Raw genomic sequence first — 23653 nt, forward strand, 5'->3', positions numbered from 1 at the left:
TCTTTCTTCCTTCTCCTCCTCCTCCTTCTTTTTCTCTTCTTTCTTCTCCTTTCTCCTCCTCCTCCTTCTCCTCTAATTTCCCTTCTTTTCTCCTACTTTCTCCTGTTCCTCCTCCTCCTCTTCTTTCTTCCTCCTCCTCTTACTGCTGCTGTGTGTTGATATGGGTAACTGAATTCAGCAGTGTATAATTTATTACTTTTGTTTCTCTACCCATCTGAAAAGGAAGAAATGAGTGTCAGAATGATATAAAAGAATTATCATTAAGCATTTTATTAGTTTAATAAGGTGTATGATAACGTTAGGGTGTCTCTCTCTTTAGGGTTTTGTTGTTATTATAAATCAGGTCTTAGGGAAGGATGTGTTAGTAGATGCTCACATTTTATTTTATATTTCTAGTTTTATGAGAGTTCTCATTAATGAATGCAGTCTTGTGTAGGTTTATAATAAAACAAATAAGCTTATTCTTAAATGTATCTCTTACACTTGGTCAGGTATTGGGGTAACTACTTTCTATGTATAAATTCATTTAATCCTCACTATCACACTATGAGAAAAATTCTATTATTCTGGTTTCAGAGCTTATCTCATTTGAACTCCTAATCCCTTAGAGCAGTAGAATTTCACTTTAAAGTCTAGCATCAGGTGGTCTACAAAATTAATTTTTAGTGTTCATTTTATCTTTTCCTGTCTTTATCAATATTTTAGAATGATATTTATAGAGACACAGACCTATTAGCATTTAAACTGGAATTAATTTATCCCAAGACTTATTTTTTTCCAAAATAAGATGGAAATACTTTTGCTTAAAAGTAGGTGATGTGTCACAAAAGATTGTAAGGCAAATACCCTTGTATCTACTACCCAGATAAAAATATATATATATATTTGGTAGGCTCATTCATATCTTTAATTAACGATTTTTACTGAAAGTAAATAATATTTTGGATTTTTAAGAACAGTGTATAAGAACTACATTTTGTATAGTTTTATTGTAAAGTGTATATCCCTAATTAGTATAGGTTATTCTTGCCCAAATTTTAAGAGCTTGATATGACAAACTTTAGATTTTGACTATAGAACTTTGGTTACCAAGTTGTGGGATAAGAGGCTGGCTGAAGTGAGGTGATGAGGAAGGGAGTGAGGGTGTATTAAAATTCAGAATTTTTTTTACTATATACAATTGTAATTTTATGACATGTTGGGTTATTTTCTTCACAATGTCTTATTGTATGTATTTGTCAAGATGGTATTCCTTAAATTGTTCACTTTATATTTAATGCCCTTGTATTTCTTTTCTGTCTGAAGAATTTTCAGTGTTCTTTAAAATTTTGATTTTAATTTCTCTTGAAATATTATTCATCATGTTTATCTTCTATTTCCTTAACTTAGTCTTTATATGAAAGTGATCCATTCTGTTGTCTATAATTATTCTTTGTAATTCTTTGAAATATTTGTAAATTTTTAGCTCTTAATTTTTCTTTCATTTTATGACTTCTTGAAAATATTTATTACTGATATATATTTATTGCCAGGAAATAGGTTATTTATTCTTTTTAATCACTTTCTGAATTGATATTCTTCCATTGGTCATAAGCATACTATTTATTACTTAAACTTTAGTTTTTGTGGGTTTTTTTTTTTGCTTTTTGGGTCACACCTGGCAATGCACAGTGGTTACTCCTGGCTCTGCACTCAGGAATTATCCCTGGCAGTGCTTGGGAGACCATATAGGATGCTGGGATTCTAACCTGGGTCGGTCGTGTGTTAGGCAAATGCCCTACCTGCTGTGCTATGGCTCCAGCCCCAATTATTACTTAAACTTTAGATGGAGATTGGGGCTAGAGTGATAGCACAGTGGGTAGGGGGTTTACCTTGCATACAGCTGACCTGGGTTGAATTCCCAGCATCCCATATGGTCCCCCAAGCACCGCCAGGAGTAATTCCTCAGTGCATTGAGCCAGGAGTGATCCCTGTGCATTGCCGGGTGTGACCCAAAAAGCAAAAATCCAAAAATAAACCAAGGATATAAAGAAAATATTTTTTTTAAAAAACAACAACTTTAGAAGGAAATATAGTTCTATAGTTCAAGGTTATTTTCTAACCTAATAGTTTATTTAATTTGGGGGGTATGAACAAATTTAATATTTCCTGAGTTTTACTGAGTGTTTCCTACCTCCCTGTCTGTCTAAATAATTTCTTCTATTTGTCTTCCCTGATCATTTTTGAGCAATTTTGATTCAACCTTTATCAATTTCTCTTTAGCATTACATCCTAGAATAAATGTCTGTTGTTTTTGAAAACACACAGGGGCTAAATTCTGCTCTTTAGGCCTTACGTATGGTACTTGTGCCCATTTTCTATTAGAATTAAATGAGCTCAAGTAAATCCAGTTGCTTTATTTTTTAACTTCATCTATATTTAGACAATGGAGTGTCTATGTAGCACACAGTCATCCCATTAGTTCATCGAGTTGCTCGAGCGGGCACCAGTAACGTCTCCATTGTGAGACTTGTTCATGTTTTTGGCATATAGAATACGCCATGGGGAACTTGCCAGGCTCTGTGGTGTGGGTGGGATACTCTTGGTAGCTTGCCGGGCTCTCCAAGAGGGACGGAGGAATCAAATATTTATAATAGGGTTTCAGGCAAATAATGTTCCCACTTTCAGTTCTACCACCCCGAGAACTTTTCCCTTTACCAATGACCCCAGGCTTCCTGCCACTCCTCAACAGCAGAACTTGACAAATACTTTTTAAAATTTAATTATTGTAGTTTGTTTTCCAGGCTTCAATAGTGGCTTAGAGAGATACAGATACCTGCCTCTGCACCACAGACCTGCCCAAGAATCCTGTTCCTTTCCCTTTCCCATAGGTTTCCAGACTTCCTCTTCTTGTTGCTGCCTCTCCTTTATTTTTTTCCTTGTCATTTTTTGTTTCTATAATCCAGAGCTGGTTTCTTTCCAACGTTGACACCTTCCATTCCCTTGCCATATTGTTTTGTACACCACAAATTAATGAGAGCATCTGCTATTTTTTTCTTCTAACTTCTCCCTCAAACTTACTTCACTTCATATGAGAACTTCAGTTTTATCCTACTTTCTGCATTGAATATAGCTGTACCTATATCTCTTCAAATAATGTTTTTTTTTTTTGCCTTTTGGGGGTAGATCCCAAGAAATTGGATTGCTGGGCCATATGGAAGCTTTATTAGTTCTCAATAGGAATTTCCATATTGTTTTTCATAGGGGCTGAACCAGACATTTCCACCAGCAGTTAACTCAGTGTTTTTTTTTAAAAAAACGCAGCATTCAACACAGTTTGTTTACAGACTTTTAAAGATATGCCATTCTCATTGGTATAAGGTGTTCTCTCACTGTGATTTTTATTTATTTATTTATTAATTTATTTAGTAGTCACAGTGAGGGTACAGTTACAGATTCACACCTTTTCGTGCTTGTTTTTCCCTCATGCAATGTTTGAGAGACCATCCTTCCACCAGTGTCCATTCTCCACCACCAATGAACCCAGTATCCCTTCCACCCCTTCGGATCCCATTCCCCCCACCCCACCCCGCCTCTGTGGCAGGGCATTCCGATTTGTTCTCTCTCTCTCCTTTTGGGTGTTGTGGTTTGCAACAGGAGAATTGAGTGACCATTGTGTTCAGTCTCTAGTCTATTTTCAGCACACATCTCCCTCCCCGCACAGGATCTCCAATCACATTTTACTTGGTGTTCCCTTCTCTATCTGGAATGACTTTCCACCAACATGTCTCACTGTGATTTTGATTTGAATTTTCTTGATAATAAGTTACAATGAACACTTTTTCATATGCATTCTGTCCATTTATCTGTGTTCCTAAGGAAAGTGTATGTTCATTTCCTCTTCAGTTTTTATGGGGTTATTAGTTTTTTTTATGTTTTGAATACGTTGCATATTTTGGACATCAATCCTTCATCTGATGTATTGTGAGCAAGTATTTTCTCTCACTGTAGGAGTTTTTAGTATGTATTTCTTTTGCCATGAGAAGCTTTTTAATTTGATGTAGTTCCACTTATTTATTTTTGGTTTTAATATCCTTACCAATAAAGTTTTATCCTTAAAAATTCCTTTGAAGTTCAAATTCTGAGGTGTTCTTCTTATATTTTCCTCAATTAATTTTATGAAATCTAGTCTAATATCACAGTTTTGATTCACTTTGACAATTCTAAGCTCTTGAAAAATATCAGGATCTTGATAAATTGCATTGAATCTATGTAATAATTTAGATAGAATGGTGATTTTGACAGTTTATTTATCCAGTTCATGATCATGAAATCTTTCCCTACTTCTCTGTTTCTTCGGTGCCCATAGGTCTCCCAGTAAAGGTCTTTCACCTTTTTGGTAAGTTGAGACATAGATATTTTATGTTTTTTGGACATTATTTTGAATGGGATAGTCTCCTTGATCTCTTTCTTCTGCATATCTAAATGCAACAGATTTTTGTGTAATAGTTTTGTGGCTTACTTTCTTGATGTACTGGTTTGTTGTTTGTACATTTTTTTAGTTGAATCTTTTGGGTCCATTTCAATATCATATCATCTGAAAATAGTGGCACATTGACTTCTTTTTCATATTAGATTCCTTTATTGATTTATTTTTCTTACCTAATTGTTATAGTTAGGATTTCTAGTAGTTTATAATGGCTGCAAACACTGACATTCTTGGCTTGATCTCAGAGGAAAGACTTTTATACTTTCACAGTTGAGTGTAATACTGGTTATAGGTTTATTATAAATGGCTTCTACTCTCTTGAGGAAGTTTCCTTTTACCTATTTTTCTTGAGAGTTTTTATTGTGAATTGGATGCTGGATTTTGTTTTCAAAAGCTTTCTCTGCTTTATTTGCATGTGATTTTTTTTTTGGCTTTTGGGTTACACCCAGCAATGCTGAGGGGTTACTCTTGGCTCTTTGCTCAGGAATTACTCCTGGCAATGCTCAGGGAACCATATGGGATGCTCGGAATTGAACCTGGGTCAGCCTCATGCAAGGCCAACGCCCTACCCACTGTGCTATCACTCCAGCCCCGACATGTGATTTTTATCTTTCTCCTTTTTCTGATGTGACTTTAATATATTAATTTTGTTGATCAATGTACCCGTTTGGAACATGACTTTTGTTCTTGGGGAGATTTTAAATTAATGCTGCAGTTTCCTTGCTTACAACATGTTTCTTCCAGTGTTTCCACTTTCTTTTTGATTAGTCTTAGGAGGGTGTTCTTTCTAGGAATTCATCATTTTTTTCTCAAGGTTTTCCACTTTTACAGTACAAGAGTTGTTCACAATAATCTCTATTAAGTTTTATGTTTCTGAAGAGTTTGTTGTAATTTCTCTGCTTTCTCCTCTGATCTGATGAATTTGGCTTTTCTTTTCTTTCTAAATTTTTTCTTTATTGCTATGAATTTCCAACTGAGTACTGTTTTTGCTGTTTCCTGTAAATTCTGGTAATTTGTATTCATTTTTATTTGCTTTGAGAGATCTTTTTATTTATTCTTGAAGCCTTCAATAATCTAGTTATGTAGTGGCATTTTCTTCAATTTTCAAGAGTTGGAGCTTTTTCTAATCTTTTTGGGGCTAATTTCAGTCTTCAAAGACTTGAAGTCTGAGGTCATTCTCAATCCCGGAGAATGATCTGTTTGCTCTTGAGACATGTGTGAAGTTTTTTGAGCTTGAAGGCCCTGCATATATCATTTAACCTCAGTTTTTTTAGTTATTCATTTAGTTCTTATTTTTTTACTTAGATTGTTTCTGGTTCATGAGTCTAGTCGTAAATGTGGTCTGTTGAAGTTTTCCACTGCTATTGAGTTTCCAGTCGTGGGCTTTATTATGTCTGTGAGAAATGGCTTTATTGACTTTGATAGCTCTTCATTTGCTGCACATGATAAAAATCAGGACGTCTTAGGTCTGTTACTCTCTTAACTTGAACATGATGACTATCCTGTCTTGATAATTCTTTGTAGTTTGAATGTTATTTATTCTGATATGAACAAAGCTGTCCCTATTCTTTTCTCTTTGGGCTGGAGCGACAACACAGTGGGTAGGGCATTTGCCTTGTACACGGCCCACCCAGGTTCGATTCCCAGCATCCCATATGGTCCCCCGAGCACCACCAGGAGTAATTCCTGAGTGCATGAGCATGTGACTCAAAAAAAAAAAGCACTGTAGCACTGTCCTCCCCCCGTTGTTCATCGATTTGCTTGAGCGAGTACCAGTAAAGCCTTCATTCATCTCTGTCCTGTGCTAGTGTAGTGCAATGCTGTTTACTCACTGCAGGAACATGAATTGAGGCCCATTATTATTACTGTTTTTTGCATATCGAATAAGCCCCGGGTAGCTTGCCAGCCTCTGCCATGTGGGCAGGAGACTCTCGGTAGCTTGCCAGGCTCTCCAAGAGGGATGGAGAAAAACTGTGGGAAAAAAAAATCCTATTCTTTTCTCTTTATGCTATTTTGCATAACTCATTTTCAACCTTTCATATGAGGGCTATGTTTATCTTTTAAATTCAATGTATTAGCAGCAAAATATTGAGTATTTTTGTTTTATTGATTCATCCAGCCTTTCACATTAGAGATATTATTGATAATAAGGAATGTGTTGTCATTTTTCTAAGTGGGATTTGGTCCGTTTTGCACTTAGCCCTTTGCTTTTTATAAGTGGCCTTTCATTAGTTCTAGCAGGATTGGTTTAGATATAGCAAATGTCACTAACTTTTTTTTTCTGAGAATATTTTTATCTTTCCCCCAAATTTAAATGATAACTTTGCTAGGAAGTTGTCTCCAGCTTAAAGATTTTTGTCTCTCAGTACTTTGAATATGTTTTTCCATTCCTTCTTGCTTATATAGTTTTATATGAAAGATATATTTTGGTTTTTATGTTTTTTCCTGTATTAGAGGTTTAGCTTCACTCTTGCTGCTTTATGTAAGCCGTCTTTGGTTCTTGCAATTGTGATTGCAATGTATTTAGGTGTTTTTCTGTTTGGGAACTATTTTGTTTAGTGTTCTGTTGTGCTCATAGGTTACCTCCAGAAACTGGGTAAGTCTCAAGTTATTAACTTTTCATCATTCATCCCCTTTCTGTGTTACCTCTCCTGGTATTTGTATAATTTAAAGATTAATTTTCTCTAGTAAGTGGCTTATATTTTCTTCCATTTTTATATCTCTTGCTTTTTTATTTTTGTTGATTGCTTGTGTTTTGTCCTCAAGTTGACAGATATGAATTTATTTATTTATTAATAAGTAAATCACCGTGAGGGTACAGTTACAGATTTATACATTTTTGTGCTCATGTTTCCCTCATACAAAGTTCGAGAACCCATTCCTTCACCAGTGCCCATTCTCTACCACCAGTAAACCCAGCATCCCTCCCCCCTCCCCAATCCCATCTCCCCCCACCCCAGCCTGTCACTGTGGCAGGGATTCCCTTTTGTTCTCTCTCTCTCTAATTAGGTGTTGTGGTTTGCAATAAAGATGTTGAGTGGCCATTGTGTTCAGTCACTAGTCTACATTCAGCACGCATCACCCTTCCCCCAGTGGCCTCCAACCACATTTTACTTGGTGTTCCCTTCTCTATCTGAGTTGCCCTCTCCCCAGAATGTGAGGCCAGCTTCCAAGCCATGGAGTCAACCTCCTGGTACTTATTTCTACTATTCTTGGGTGTTAGTCCCTACTCTGTTATTCTATATTCCACAGATGAGTGCAATCTTTCTATGTCTGTCTCTCTCTTTCTGACTCATTTCACTTAGCATGATACTTTCCATGCTGATCCACTTATATGTAAACTTCATAACCTCCTTTTTTCTAACAGCTGCATAGTATTCCATTGTATAGATGTACCAAATTTTCTTCAACCAGTCATCTGTTCTAGGGCACTCGGGTTTTTTCCAGATTCTGGCTATTGTAAACAGTGCTGCGATGAACATATAAGTGCAGATGTCATTTTGACTATTTTTTTTTGCTTCTCTGGGATATATTCCCAGCAGTGGTACTGCTGGGTCAAATGGGAGCTCAATTTCTAATCTTTTGAGAATTGTCCATATTGTTTTCCAAAAGGGCTGAACCAGTCATCATTCCCACCAGCAGTGTAGAAGGGTCCCTTTATCCCCACATCCTCTCCAACAGTGGTTGCTTTTGTTCTTTTGGATGTGTGCTAGTCTCTGTGGTGTGAGGTGGTATATCATGGTTGATTTGATCTGCATCTCCCTGATGATTAGTGATGTAGAACCCTTTTTCATGTGCCTTTTGGCCATTCGTATCTCTTCTTTGGGAAAGTTTCTGTTCATTTCTTCGCCCCATTTTCTGATGGGGTTGGATGTTTTCTAATTGTAGAGTTCAACTAGTGCTTTATATACCATTATATCAACCCCTTATCTGATGGGTATTGTGTAAATATCCTTTCCCATTCTGTAGATAGTCTTTGTATTCTGGTCACTGTATCTTTTGCGGTGCAGAAGCATTTTAGTTTAATGTAGTCCCATTTGTTGATCTCTGTTTCCACTTGGTTGGCCAGTTACATGTCATCTTTGAAGATACCTTTATCTTCAATATCGTGGAGGGTTTTGCTGATCTTGTCTTCAATGTACCTTATGGTTTGTGGTCTGATGTTGAGGTCTTTAATCCATTTTGATCTGGCTTTTGTGCATGGTGTCAGGTCGAGGTCTAAGCCCATTCTTTTGCATGTCCATTTGTGCCAGCACCATTTGTTAAAGATGCTTTCCTTGTTCCACTTCACATCTCTTGCTCCCTTATCAAAGATTAGATGATCATACATTTGGGGTTGTGTGTAGGGATATTCCACCCTGTTCCATTGGTCTGCAGCTCTGCCTTTGTTCCAGTACCATGCTGTTTTAATTGTTACCGCTTTGTAGTAAATTTTGAGGTTTGGGAGTGTGATGCCTCCCATCATCTTTTTCCCAAGAATTATTTTAGCTCAGATATGGATTTTTTATTCAAAATTCTTTTGTTATAACTTGCTGTTGTACTCTATCTTTTCTATTTCTGTTCACATGAATTCTGTAATGTTCTGAATCTATTTTTTGAGTTACTTGAATTTACTCTTTTTTGTGATTTTTATTTCCAGTGGCAGCATATAAAGTGCTATTTTGCGATTTCTTAACCACAATAGAACATTTTTATGTATTTGATGTACCTACCTGAACTTCTGTCTCTGTTTGCTGGGGCACTTGGTTTTTTGTTGTTGTTGTTGTTGTTTTTAGTTGTTCTTAAATAAATGGGTGCAGACTATGGTGCTTCAGATTTCAGAAGATCTTCATTTGGATCCAAGATTTTGTTTATATCAATTAGACTATTGCTTATGTCTTTACTGATTTTTGACTATCCTCACTGCCTTGTGAGTATATTTTAGCAGATGAAGCAAAGATAAATCTAGGTCCTGTGTTCTAATGATAGGAACTTTAATGGAAGTTTGCTGGCATTCAGCTTTATGAACATGTGAGGTGGGTGAAGGACAGCTGTTACTTAGTGACATATAAAGCAGCTGATCTAAGTGGCTGTCACTGTCAAGTTTGGAGAAAGAAACTCCTCTAGTCTCCAGCTGGGGTGTGTGCAGACATGTATGGGGAAGCAAACAGGCGCCAGACCCAAGATGGCACCAGGAAGAGGGTCTAGGGTGCTCTTGACACACTTGAACAGAAGCCAGCAGGAAAGTCAGGCTGGGGCACTGTTTGTCACCTTATCAGCTATATGGGCGCCAATCAGTCTCTAGCTGCTTGAGTCCCAATTTTGCTCTATTTACTTGAATAGATACTCACGGCATGCTGATTTTATATATTTCACATGCATTGCAAAATGTATGAAATTATTTGACAAATAGTTTTTGGAAGAGTTCATCCCTTGGTTCATTTTACATTCTTGTATTCATCCAACAAACTTTCAAACCACTCTTCTATCTACTAGGCACTATGTTATGAGTGATATAGAAAGATAAGAAAGGAGCTTGGCCCAGTGATAACTGTCCTTCAAGCCGATACAAAAAGCAGCATAAAGTACTGATTCTTCACTCTCCAGCAAATTCTAAGAATTATGGATAATCCAGCAATTGTGAATAGGTAAATTTCAAGCTTGGCAGTTAGGTTACTCTCTTGTCACCCTCCTTGGTGTTCCTGATCTTGAAATTATTTGATTAGCACATATTATGTCTATAAAGCAGTGATGGAGAAAAATACTAGAAAAGAATGTGAAAGTTAAACTTTAGCAGAGCACAAATATTATGAAAAGGATTTTAATTTTAAGTGACAAAGTTTAGGCTTGAAAGTTTTTGATAAGAAGACTGTCCTAAGACCTCAGTGCAATATAATGGAAATAGCTAGAGAGAATTATAAAATTAGCAACACTACATTTTTGCTTAGTGGGGAATTTATTAAAAATTCTATAAAATTTTTAGATCTCTAACAGTAATATTTATTTGCCTAGTCATTATTTATAATATTTATAATACTTTCATCCATTTTTAACTTAACTAACATTTAATTATTACTCACTATATTGTAGATCATTTTAGGAGACATTATTAATTATACAAAGCTTTATTTAACCCTTGAGACTTCAGTATTCTGCATATAGATGTGATTTATGTATAAATAATATCCCATATTTTAACATATTAACATAAGAAAAATTGGATACTTTATTAACAATTTCTGTCATGTATCCATTGTCAAAGTAAAATAGTTTGATCATATCATGGTAAGTAAAAAGGAATTTTATTTGCAGTTTTTAGCCACATCCTTCTGTGCTCAGGAATTACTCCTGATTCTGTGTTTGGGGTCTCCCGGTATTGGGAAGCCTCAGATCAAACCTGGACTGTCTGTGTGCAAAACAAACATCTTACCCTTTGTGATATTTTTATCATACCTTAAAATATTAAATTATTAAATTGCTTTAATGGGTTCTTATTTTTGAATGTGACTCTTATAACAGTTAAGTACCATCTCATTTGTGTCTTGTATTGTGTGCAATAGGACAGTGATATGCTAGATATTGTGTGTACAGTGTTAGTAACTTAATAATAGGAAGCATATAATATATAAGTGAACTTAAATATCAAAGTCATACTTATTTAGACTAGGAAATAAATTCTGTGAAGAATGTAAATTATTATAGTGTGATAGGGAAGTTATCAGAAGTTATAGAACTGATTGTGGAAATATTATAAAAGTGGACTAGAGAGGAACAATTTGGGCTTGGAATTTGAACAACAAGGTGAAAGAGTTGATGCTTTTGGATTTAGAAGATATATGGAAAGCAAAGAGGAATAAATTATAAGTCCATTTTAGGTTTATTAATAAAATTAAGTGTGATAAATTTTATAAAGCCCCTAATGCAATATTTGGCACATATAACTAACACTCAGAAAATTGTAGCTGTGCTGATCCTAGAGTTTCAAGGTTCTGGTTAATGGTTTGTTGGAAGGAAGGTCTTTATGGCATGGATATCCTTCAACATTAAGTCTGCCTTATAGCTACTCAAACTCAGTTATGTCTCACATATATAATGCAACATTTTGTTTTGCAGTTTTGGGGATTCCAGACCATTTAGCAACTTGTTTTGCGTCCTTCATAGCTAGTTCTTGTACAAACTTTGTTCTGTCTGACTGAAATATTCATCTGTGACATTTTTTGCTACCAACTTCTCATTAGTGAGATTTATCTTACTTATGTATTAATTTTCTCTCAGGATTTTTTTTGCTAATTTCTCCCTTTTGGGGGTCTTAGAAGTAGTGATACTACCTTAAAAATATTTCTTTAACTGAAAGCAAATACCACAGGCATATGGAGAATTCTATGTTCTTTGTGAGTAGAAGTCTTCCTCTTCTCTTTCTTTTACTGTCTAAAGAGTCATTTTGCCCAATTCTGGGGGAAATAAATTGAGAATTTTCATTCACTAAGGAGACAGGTTCTAGCCATTTGACAACACATATCTCTCTTAATGCAACAAATGTGGATAATGTTGCCTCTTTCTGAGATGTCTGAATACCACTTCTTAACCAATAAGATCACCAATTCCTATGTATGCAATACCACACTGTATTACTGTAAGTAATACAGTACTTTACTGTATAGTACCACTAAAACAGTCTCAGCATTTGGTATGATATTTCCCAGAGACAAACAAAGCCTTAAGAAAGTAAGGGAAAGAGTATTTTATGTGAGAAACAGAAAGTAAATTTGTTAACGGGTAATCTCTTTGTTTCATTTAATCAGACTCTATAGAGTCTCTTCTATAGATCAGACCCATGGAAGGCACGTAGAATGAGTGGAGATGAAAATTCCTAAAGCTCGTAACTTCAAGTTGATTTTCTGAGACACAATATTATGTATATATATATATATGTATATTTTTTAAGTTAATGAAACCATTATAGGACAAAATCTAATCTACACCTATGACACAAACACTGGGAGAAGTCAGCAATGAATATGTGGGTGAAGATTGCAGCATTCTGAAAAGACTGAGATTAAATAGCCCTTGGCATCTAGATGTGATTTGGGTAGGTTGAGAGGAGAGAAAACAGCTGATGTAAGTGGAGTGAGACAGCACATATGGGGCAAAGCGGGGATGAGATTGCCAGGTTCTCTGCAGCCAAGTCAGCAAGTGTGACTGTTGTGTCATATTCCCAGTCAAGTATAAGAAAAGAAAGGACATCCTCTTTTCAAGGTTAAAATGCAAGACTATATGCAACATGCATGACACTGGGGAAAGTTAGGTTTATTGGACCTTTCATATTACTACAGGTTATTGATGAATTGAATACTATTTTGGCCTCTAGAAGGGATATCAGATGATTCTTTTGATATGAAAGTGAAGAGACATTCTAAAATATTCATGGAATGTCTGATTCAACCAAAATGAACATCAGTTATTAGAAATATAAGTATGTCTGGCTGGTACTCAGAGTAACCACATATACTATAAGGAAACCCATATAAGCAGAAGAATTCTTACTATATTTTTCATTTCCAATGGATTTGCCTCCTAGTAGATGATATTCAGAAAAGGAAAGTTATTCTATTTTAAAATAATCTCTTAGGCCCTTCCATTGTGATATAGTACAAAATTTAACTATTTAAAATTGTAATTCAAATATTTTAGTATGTTCATATAGAATATCGTTCTCACCAAAATGAAGCCCTCTACCTATTAACAGTTATTCCCCCTTTTTCCTTAACTCTTCCTCCATTCGTCTATAGCAATCATCTACAGTTTTTATATTTACCTGCTTTAATAATTTCACATGACTAGATTCATGTTGTATATAGCCTTTTGTTATTGACCTTTTCAGTTCAAAGGAAGTTTTTAAAGTTCATCTCTGCATAGACATGCATGTAGCTGTGCTTGACTATCTTTACTTGATAATATGCTTTTATATGGATTTATTATGTTGTATTTGCACATTTTTCTTTTGGTGGACATTTATTTTATTTTGTGACTATTATGAAATTAACTGCTATGAGTGCTTATGTTCAACTTTTATGTGGGCACATGTTTTTATTTCTCTTCAATGTATTTGTTTCTAATTTTCATTGGAGTTCAAGTTAATTAGGTTTCCAAAAATATGAATTAAAACATTCTGAATCATAGGGAAAATACATGGTTAAGTTGCTGTGAACCAGTAGCTATAAGATTTTTCTCAGCCTAATCTCATATAATCTTCTTGTATTTGTTTTTGTTCATGAATGTCACTTGCTTTCAATTTGAAGAACTTGCAGTTTTGTTTTGTGTTTTTTATAAAGTAGATCTACGGGAAACACATAATTTCAGTTTTTGCTTATCTCTTATGTATTTGTTTCAGCTTCATTCTTTAAAAATAGCTCCACTGGATATGAGATTCTTGGTTGAGACCATATGGTCTTCAGGGCTTATTCCTGGCTTTGTGCTCATGAATAACTCAGATTGTTCAGGTGGTGTGGGGATAGAAGCCAGGAACCAAACACCTTACCTGCTCTACTACTTTTCTAGCCCCAATGTATTTTTTTTATAAATAATAATTTTATTCAATTACCATATGATCTCTACTGATGCTAATGAAAAGACTGCTATACATTTCAATATGTTCCCTGTAGGATAACAGTGATTTGTCCTTTCTCCTTTGCCACAGGGAGCTTAGGTTTATCAGGTTACACCCATCACAGTGTTTCTGAGTCAGTCCCATTCTTCTGTGCTTATCTGCAACTTCTCTGTGCTCTCTTCCCCAACCAGTTAATCAGCTTTTCCCCCTAATCAGATTCTATTAATTTGTGAGGTCGGATCCTTCTAGGACACTGAATTTGTGTTGTAAGTTAATATTGCCTTTCTTCTCTCCTTATATCTTTTGAATAGTTTAATTAAAAGCATGTCCTTTTTGTATGGACAAAGGAAGACAGTTAATATTATGCTTTTTTAACTTGAGAGTAAATTGTCTCTGAGCCTCTGGGACATCTGCTTCCTCAACTTAAGCCTCAGTTTCCCTTAGTTTCTAGCACCCCAAAAGCAGGCTCCCAACGAGGGACTAAATAGACCCAAGGCAAGCTGTGAGCTACCCTGGCATCAAAATGGGTCTGGCCAAAGTGCCACGATACTCAATTATAAGTTGAGAGTATGGTCATGGACAAATGCTGTCATGATCCAAAAGTAATGACAAGATTAGGACCCTGCTAGGGATAGAAAAGACTAATCTGACCTGAGCACTGTAGTCTGAGATTGAGATGACCTCAGGAAAGCAATTCTACAAGCTTAATGTATCTCTTACTGCGTCCATACAAAAGGATTAATTTTATTAATGTTTATATGTTTGTTGGACAAGGAGAGGACAAACACACCCATGGGATTCTGCTCTTGAGTGGGTCTTCCTGCCAAATAAGAATCTGTCCTAGAAGAAGCTTCCCCTGAGGGAAGGACTTTACCTCTGTTGATTGCATGACCACACCTACATGTAATTATTACCCCAACCCCTCATGCTTTGGGATTTAACTAGGCTGTAAGAGGGGGTGGTGGAATCCAGAGGAAGAGAAGAATGAAGTGAGAGCCAGAAAGAGATTGAAGGGGGGTCGAGGAGAATGAAGTAGCATAGGGGAGGAAGAAGCAGGAGGCGAATCAGAGGAGAATGGAGAAGAGATTGGGAGATTGGAATAAACCGTGACTGACACCAACCAGCTTGGCCCTTCCTTCCTTCACCTGCCCATCGCCATTGACCTGCCAGGGTGGGGGAAGCTGCATGAGACTATGGAGCACGGGAGATGAGAGAGAGAGAGAGAGAGAGAGAAAGCCAAAACATGTGTGGCCCCTTTCGTACTTTTATTTTTAGTAAATACACAGTTCCCCTTATGTGTGATGAGTTGTTTTCTTTTGCTGCTACAGATTTTTAATTTTTTTTATTTTTAGCATAAAATATTTAGGTATTTATTACTATTTTTTAAGATACTTGAATTTTTTAAACTTCTTGGATGTTTCAATGAAGATTTTTCTTCAGATCTAATAAGTAATTACTACTTTGAATAATCTTTATGTTAATTTCTTTTTCTCTTCTCCTGGTATTGTTATTTTATACATGTCTTGGGGTCAGAAATTTCTTTGATGGCTGGTATAATTTTATTTATTCTTTTATTCTTTCTTCTCTTAATTGCATAACTTTTATTGGTCTATATCAAGTTAATTAGTTCTTTTCATCATTCTTACTTTATGTCAGCCTCTCTAGTGAATTTTTTCTTTTAATACTTACATTTTTAATTATGGAATTTCTATTTAACTTTTAAAATTATTTTTATTTCTGAATTGATATTCATATTTGATGATAATGTCAGCATGTATTTCTGTTCTTACATAAGCATGACTTTCTTTGATACATGTTTTGTAATTATTGTAAGTGCTTGAAGTTATTTGAAGTCTTTGCCAGTTAAATCTATATTAGTTTATCTGGACTCATTGTGTGTATGTGAGTGTGTGTGTGTATGTGTGTGTATGTGTGTGTGTGTGTGTGTATGATGTATGATGTGTGGTATATGAAGTGCTTGTGTGTTGGTTGAACTTTCCTAAATGTTTATGTGAGTGTTTTTTCAATTACTGTTGTTCCCAAATTGTATATGTTAGGTAATGGACTGTAGTTGGATACAGATTCCAGTACCCTCCAAAACTACTGACTTAAATATGTGAGCATTGTCAGTCTTAGTCTATTTTAGTAATGTCTATTTCCTCTAACCATGAACAGATACTAGTTTAGATATGTACAAAGTCATTTTGGGGTGGCTGTAATTTTGAAAGAACTCTATTGTGTTGTCTCTTTCTCTGATCTTTGACATGAAGTTCCCTGCCTCCGCTATCAGCATACTCTGCTTTTAGACTCAACTAGTTCCTGATGAGTATTTCACTGTTTTTGTCTAGACTTTGAGGTAGAAGCATCCCACAGTATAATCCAATCCAACTCAATCTTTTCGGTAAGGTTTATCTTTTTGAGCAGTGTTTGAAGTTTGCTCTGATGCCAGAAAGGCTCTCCTAGGCTTTATCTCTGCTTCCTGCTTTATCCTACCCCTCTGCCTCTCTCTGGAAGAGTCAGTGGGCTTTTACGTATCTTGTTGTTGTAGAGGTGTGATAAACTTTCTATTGTTTACCACTGCAAATCTCCAGTTGTTTTTGAGAACACTATTAGATTAAGCCTTCTTACATTTTATTTCAACTGAAGTGAGTTCCTTTGTTTAGATATATCTATCCCAGATCCCTCCATATGGAAAAAAAAAAATCTAAGCCTTTGCTCCAGTGATATGCATGGCTCTGAGTGAGGGTTCCATGTGAAGGGGTTTAGGCATTTCCCTCTTGTTATAGTCCCTCGAGCATTGCCAGGAGTGGTCCCTAAGCACAGAGCCAAAAATAAGTCATGAGCACTGCTGCATGTAATCCCCGATCTACCCCAAACAAAATCAAAGCAAAAGCATACTGATAGCTCTGAGTAGCTAGAAAATAGTGGCAGTCTCTGATCTTCTCGGCTTGTCTTTCCTGGTGTGGAGCTTTTGTTCTACAGGTGAGCTGCAATAGTCAAATAACCAAGGTCTACTATGCTTGGTGAAGGGCTTCTTCTTGTGAGCGAGCGTGGTGTAGTGGAGACTCTGGACTCTCTTGACTATATTGAGAGGAATATAGATTCTATATAACAGAGCAGATGGGGGTTTGATCACTGCTAATGGTGCCACTCTGGTTTCCCTTAACTGGATGTTAATGGGAGAGAGCTTTTTGTTTTGTTTTGTTCTGTTTTTATATTACCAAACCCGATCCGATTGGGGCTTTTAGCATTCTAAGCTTGGCACAAAAGACTGCAAGAGAGATAGAGGGTTGTTATTAAAGTGCCATAGACTCTTTGTTGTTCTTACTCAGATTAGGTTATTTTTGGACAAGAAAAGTTTCTTTCAGAACTTGATTTCTGGCCTGAGTTAACCAGATTTTCTACCTTGATTAAATTCTTAGTTTTACAAGTTGTTTTTCACCAAATAGTCTTAGAATACTTATAATCTTTGAATTTTTCTCTCAGAAAAATATAAATTACACTGATAAAACCTGAGTGAAGTTCCACATCTAATTTGAAATCCTTATGCTGAGACAATTTTAGGTTAGCCTTGATTTATTCACAGCTTGGGGCTATTCATAATTCCTTTGAAATTATTCACTAGCATCAGTTCATCAAACTTTATGGAGTTTCTACCCTGAAGCATCAATTGTTTTGGGTACAGTTAGAAATTCCAATAAAGAAGGTATGATCTGTTGTTGAAGCAGACATTTATTTGGGATTTAGAGAGCCAATAATATTGAATTAAATTCTAGTACTTAGCAAGGTTTTAGTTAATGTTGAGATTCTTTTTGAGGCAGCTATCTGTACCAAGGCCATGAATACAAAGTCTTGGGTATTTATAATTGTTTGATGTATGAGTCACATGGGCTCCTTTGTACATGATTTAGTGAAACAGCCTATAAACATGTACTGCTGACTTCAAAGACCACTTAATTGATCAAGGCATCAATGCCCCTTCATTGTTTATATTTTCTTGATCTCTACAACTATGGCTTTACTATACCATTTCAGATGTTTTTATATAGTGTTTCTCTTCTGACATTTATTGATTGTGATATGTTAATGCAAATGAGATTATACAGAAGGGGAGATATTGAGGAATATATATTAAAAGTACCATCATAAAACTAATCAAATATCACAACATGTGACATTATTTGAATCTCAAAGTTAGTTTATAAATTATTGGTAATTCTGGTTTGCATTTTTTATGCATGTTTTCTTATAAGTCTGGTAGATTTTGCCTTTTGACTTTTTCCATTGCTTATTTCATTTTTTCCTTCCTCTATCCCTCTTGGAGAGCCCGGAAAGCTACCAAGATTATCCCGCCCTCACAGCAAAGCCTGGCAAGCTACCCCTGGCATATCCAATATGCCAAATACAGTAACAACAAGTCTCACAATGGAGACATTACTGGTGCCTGCTGGAGTAAATTGATGAACAATGGGATGACAGTGCTACAGTGCTATGTTATACAAATGATTATTCCCACCCACCAACCCTCAACTCCGTTTCTTCTTCAATCACCATCTGATGGCCACCTTGTTATGATAAGCGTTGGTCTCATTCTAAACTTTAGTATCAGGTAGTCCTTGGCCTTCAAAGTTTTGTAGCTTTATGCATAAAATAAATATAAAATCATAATATAAATATTTAAAAATTAGTGTTTTTTGTTATAAAACACATGCATAGGCCACATAAGAAACTAATGCTGGTTCTTCTGCAAGAGAGTTGAGAGAATTAAAAAAAGAAACTTTACTTCAGAAGTACTAACTAAACAGATACATTATGAAAAATACTGAGAAAAATGGGTTAGATAAGAAGTCATAAACAGAAAGCGTTACAGGAATGAAAATGACTAAAGATGAAAGTCCACACAAATAAGTTTAATTTACATTAATGGTATTTTTGCCTTACAATTGGGAAAGCATGAATTCAATTCAGGATGATATTTCCTTGAGTATAGTATAATATAATATAACATAATATAATTATAAGTATAATATAATATAATTACCTTGAGTATAATACTCCCCTATCATATTCTTCTTACCATCTTCAGTTCTTTTGGTCTTAGCCCCCTTGATAAACAAGAGCAAAGTCAAATTCATCTAACTATTTAGTACATCCTTAAAACGTGTTGAATGAGCACTTAACATAACTCTTTTATCATTATCCTGATCAAAAGCAGTTACTAGTCCTAGAAACAAGTTCTGAGTACACTTGATATTATGATCTCAGTCCTTATGTCTGAACTTTCAGCTTTTCACAGAGATGTCTAAATATTAATGCTCTAGGAAACTAGGAACTGATTCTCACAGTCAGGCTCACTGTCTTTCACTGGAAGTGCCCACAATGGTGAAGGTGAAATAAAGTACCCAGTAAGATCAGGAGTCACTGGTAAAATCTACATGAATGCCCGAATGACATCTCATTAAAGCAGTTGTCAGACAGTGCCTGGAGCCCATTTTATTTTCTTAAGTGGTACTGGACCATTCATTCATAATCTTGGGAAGCTCTGGTTCCCAGGTGAGATTTTTCTCTGTTCAGTAAAAAAGAAATCAGTCATATGCTCACTGGTTCAGAATTTTTTGGTCTTTTGTCTCAGAAAATATTTATAAACAAGACAGATAATGAAGTAAATAGTTTTATTACAAAAAGATACTCATTCTATGGAGAATGGGGACTGTGTGTGAGTGTGAGCGTGTGTGTGTGTGAGGAAGAGAGAAAATGAGAGAGAGAAAGAAAGAGAAGGAAGGAAGGAGGGAAGGAAGGAAGAAAGGAGGGAGGGAAGAAAGGAGGGAGGGAAGGAAGGAAAGAAGGAAGGAGGGAAGGAAGGAAGGAGGGAAGGAAGGAAGGAAGGAAGGAAGGAAGGAAGGAAGGAAGGAAGGAAGGAAGGAAGGAGGGAAGGAAGGAAGGAAGGAGGGAAGGAAGGAAGGAAGGAAGGAAGGAAGGAAGGAAGGAAGGAAGGAGGGAAGGAAGGAAGGAGGGAGGGAGGGAAGGAAGGAAGGAGGGAGGGAGGGAAGGAAGGAAGGAGGGAAGGAAGGAAGGAGGGAGGGAGGGAGGGAGGGAAGGAAGGGAGGAAGGAAGGAAGGAGGGAAGGAGGGAAGGAGGGAAGGAGGGAAGGAAGGAAGGAGGGAGGGAGGGAGGGAGGGAAGGAAGGAAGGAAGGATGGAAGGAAGGAAGGAGGGAGGGAGGGAAGGAAGGAGGGAAGGATGGAAGGAAGGAGGGAGGGAGGGAAGGAAGGAGGGAGGGAGGGAAGGAAGGAAGGAGGGAGGGAGGGAGGGAAGGAAGGAAGGAAGAAGGAAGGAAGGAGGGAGGGAGGGAGGGAAGGAAGGAAGAAGGAAGGAAGGAAGGAAGGAAGGAGGAAGGAAGGAAGGAGGGAGGGAGGGAGGGAAGGAAGGAAGGAAGGAAGAAGGAAGGAAGGAGGGAAGGAACGAAGAAGGAAGGAGGAAGGAAGGAGGGAGGGAAGGAGGAAGGAAGGAAGGAAGGAAGGAAGGAAGGAAGGAAGGAAGGAAGGAAGGAAGGAAGGAAGGAAGGAAGGAAGGAAGGAGGGAAGGAAGGAGGGAAGGAAGGAAGGAGGGAAGGAAGGAGGAAGGAAGGAAGGAAGGAGGGAAGGAAGGAAGGAAGGAAGGAAGGAAGGAAGGAAGGAAGGAAGGAAGGAAGGAAGGAGGGAAGGAAGGAGGGAAGGAGGGAAGGAAGGAGGGAAGGAAGGAGGGAAGGAAGGAAGGAAGGAAGGAAGGAAGGAAGGAAGGAAGGAAGGAAGGAAGGAAGGAAGGAAGGAAGGAAGGAAGGAAGGAAGGAAGGAAGGAAGGAAGGAAGGAAGGAAGGAAGGAAGGAAGGAAGGAAGGAAGGAAATTCAAATTCTAAAACTGGACACCAGCCATTCCAGAGTGAAGTGTTTATAGAGAAAACATAAGTTATGACCCCAATACCCTAATTTGAAATGCTGGCAGAACATTTCCTCAAATCTATACATTTTAACATATAATAAAGTGAGGGAACCCTGTGGTTAAGTTCCATGGGAAGGAGAGTAAATGGAGAAAGGTGAGATTTTTTGACTCCAAAGGACCTAGGTGTCTTTTCACCACCTTGCCACTGAAATCTAGAAATCTAGGTCGTCTTCCTAGGCCATGGACATACAGGCCTACACACACACACACACACACACACACTCACACACACAGAGGAATGCACCACCATCAACAACACTATGACTTCACCTAAGAACAAATTCTTATTACAGACATTAAACACTAATACCTTAAGAGGAAGAGATTGGGTTTTCAACTGCCACTTAATTTACAAGATAACACTTTTTTCAGTCATTAGACACGTTTTTATTATGCAGAAAATTCACACTATTCTTTTTTTCTCTTTATTCTAGTTTGTACTTTTTGGTGTAGGTGCCATGAATAAGAAAAGGGGCTATTGTGGGAACAAATACACACTCAGAGTTGTGCTTTGATAGATACTTTGCTATTGTTATTCTATTATAGAGTAAATTAACTATCTGAGAGTACGCTTTACACAAGATTTCTAAATAGGGCAAATGAGAATCATCAGATTAATCTTTACCCAGTTTAAAATGTGTAATTGGTGGCCTGTCACACAATAGCCAGGTCACTTATTCTGGCAAGGGATTTTTTTTTTCTGAATCATGATTAATTTTCATTAAGTCTTCCACAAAAATATAAAAAAAATAAAGTTGGATTTGCTACTTTCTTTAGCTATTTGATAAATCATCTTTTCTGAAGAAATGGAAAATTACACAAAATCCTAGAAAATTCAGTCAGCATGGTCATCCCAGATTTATGATATATATTATACTAATTATGAAGAATATTCCATTCTTAAAGAAATCTTACAGCAAATCTTGCACACATAGTGATATATTGAGTTGAGGCTAAAATTGGTCAAAGCAGAGCTAAATGTCAAATTATAATTTTTGCTAAATCACTCAGGCCATCTGAACTTTGCTATTTGACTTACTTTAATGAGCATAATAGGTGCAATTAGATTCTGCTTTCTTCCTGGTGCCAGACACTATGGTCTTTCACCAAATTATGTCCCTTTTTTTCTTTTCATAGCTCAAATCTCACTTTTGTCATATATTCTCTATGCCAGGACTAGCAGCCATTTAATAAATGCAGGTTGGAATAAGTAAGTTTCACTGATGATTATATAAAGAGAAAATAATTTTGAGCACAAAGGCTAAATATCTCAGGAAGAAGTCTGGGCTCATTTTCACTGAAAGGAGAATGAAGTGGGAAAAGACAAACTTTGACTCTGGGCTTCTCCCTGATGCTCTTTTCTTCTTTTCTCCCTCACAGGGAAATGATGCTGACATGGTGGATAAGAACAAGTGTTGCACACTGTGTAACATGTCTTTTACCTCAGCTGTGGTGGCTGACTCACATTACCAAGGCAAAATCCATGCGAAAAGGTTAAAGCTGTTGCTAGGAGAGAAAACCCCATTAAAGACCACAGGTATGTGTGTGAACAGGATCTCAGGGACACTGAAGAAACAGCACTGTGCTGACCTCACTGGTGCTCCCACAGGAGAGGCAGGTGTCAGCATGGATCTGAGTTGTGGATCCTAAATGTAGACAGCCATCAGAATCGGAAGGGATGGGTAGTATGACCAACAAATGCTGCTGTTGATCATGAAATCCAACTTTTTGTGCTAATTCTTTCAACATGGTTTCTTGATATAAGTAATTCAGGAATCTTTTATCTTCTGAAAGGCTCTATTTATTGGCTAGATGTTCTTTTATCCTGTTGATTGCATATTATATATTATATAAGATACTAAGACTACTTTATGATGAACATTGTTCTTCCCTAGCTTGTCTTCAGTCCCCAGTTACTCAAAGGTAATGGAAATCACATTGCATGTGATCAGTTGATTACTTATATATGGTTTTATAATGTACAATATAAGGATAATTACATAATATCATATATTATTATGGGCTAGAGTGATAGCACAGCAGGAAAGGCATTTGCCTTGCATGAGGCCAACCCTGGTTTGATTCCTCCGCCCCTCTCGGAGAGCCTGGCAAGGTACTGAGAGTATCTCGCCTGCAAAGCAGAGCCTGGCAAGCTACCTGTGGCATATTTGATATGCCAAAAACAGTAACAGCAAGTCTCACAATGGAGATGTTACTGGTGCCCGCTCAAGCAAATCCATGAGCAATGAGATGACAGTGATACAGTGATATATTGTTATATTTATATAAGATATAATTCTTATTTCTGAGTGAACAGAGAGGAGGAAAACCACAGTCAATATAGTTTTGTTTGTAAACGTTCTAATTATGTTTCTGATATGGCATTCGTATGGTCTTCATAAAGGTGTCATGATAAGCTTGTTTAGCTTCTTAATAAAAAATAAAATAATTATAATGTTGCATTTGACCTTTAAATAAAAACATTCTAAAGAATTCCAGAAAATTATGAAGTTAAAACACCATTAATTAATCAGGGTGGATGATTTCAACAGGTATATATATATATATATATGTATATATATATATATATATATTGCTTTTTGGGTCACACCCAGCAATGCA

The 23653-nt window shown here is 36.6% G+C and overlaps 1 protein-coding gene across 2 annotated transcripts in view; it reads left to right on the forward strand.

The window, feature by feature from the left end:
- The window catches only part of ZMAT4 (zinc finger matrin-type 4), a 529730-nt gene that overhangs the window by 221502 nt on the left and 284575 nt on the right, over nt 1-23653 (forward strand). For both annotated transcript variants that reach the window (XM_055141948.1, XM_055141954.1), the window contains exon 4: nt 22412-22568. In XM_055141948.1, the coding sequence (XP_054997923.1) occupies nt 22412-22568 (157 nt within the window). The remainder of the gene's footprint in view (nt 1-22411; nt 22569-23653) is intronic.

This window comes from Sorex araneus, chromosome 1 (genome assembly GCF_027595985.1).
Source record: "Sorex araneus isolate mSorAra2 chromosome 1, mSorAra2.pri, whole genome shotgun sequence".
Lineage (NCBI taxonomy): Eukaryota > Metazoa > Chordata > Mammalia > Eulipotyphla > Soricidae > Sorex > Sorex araneus.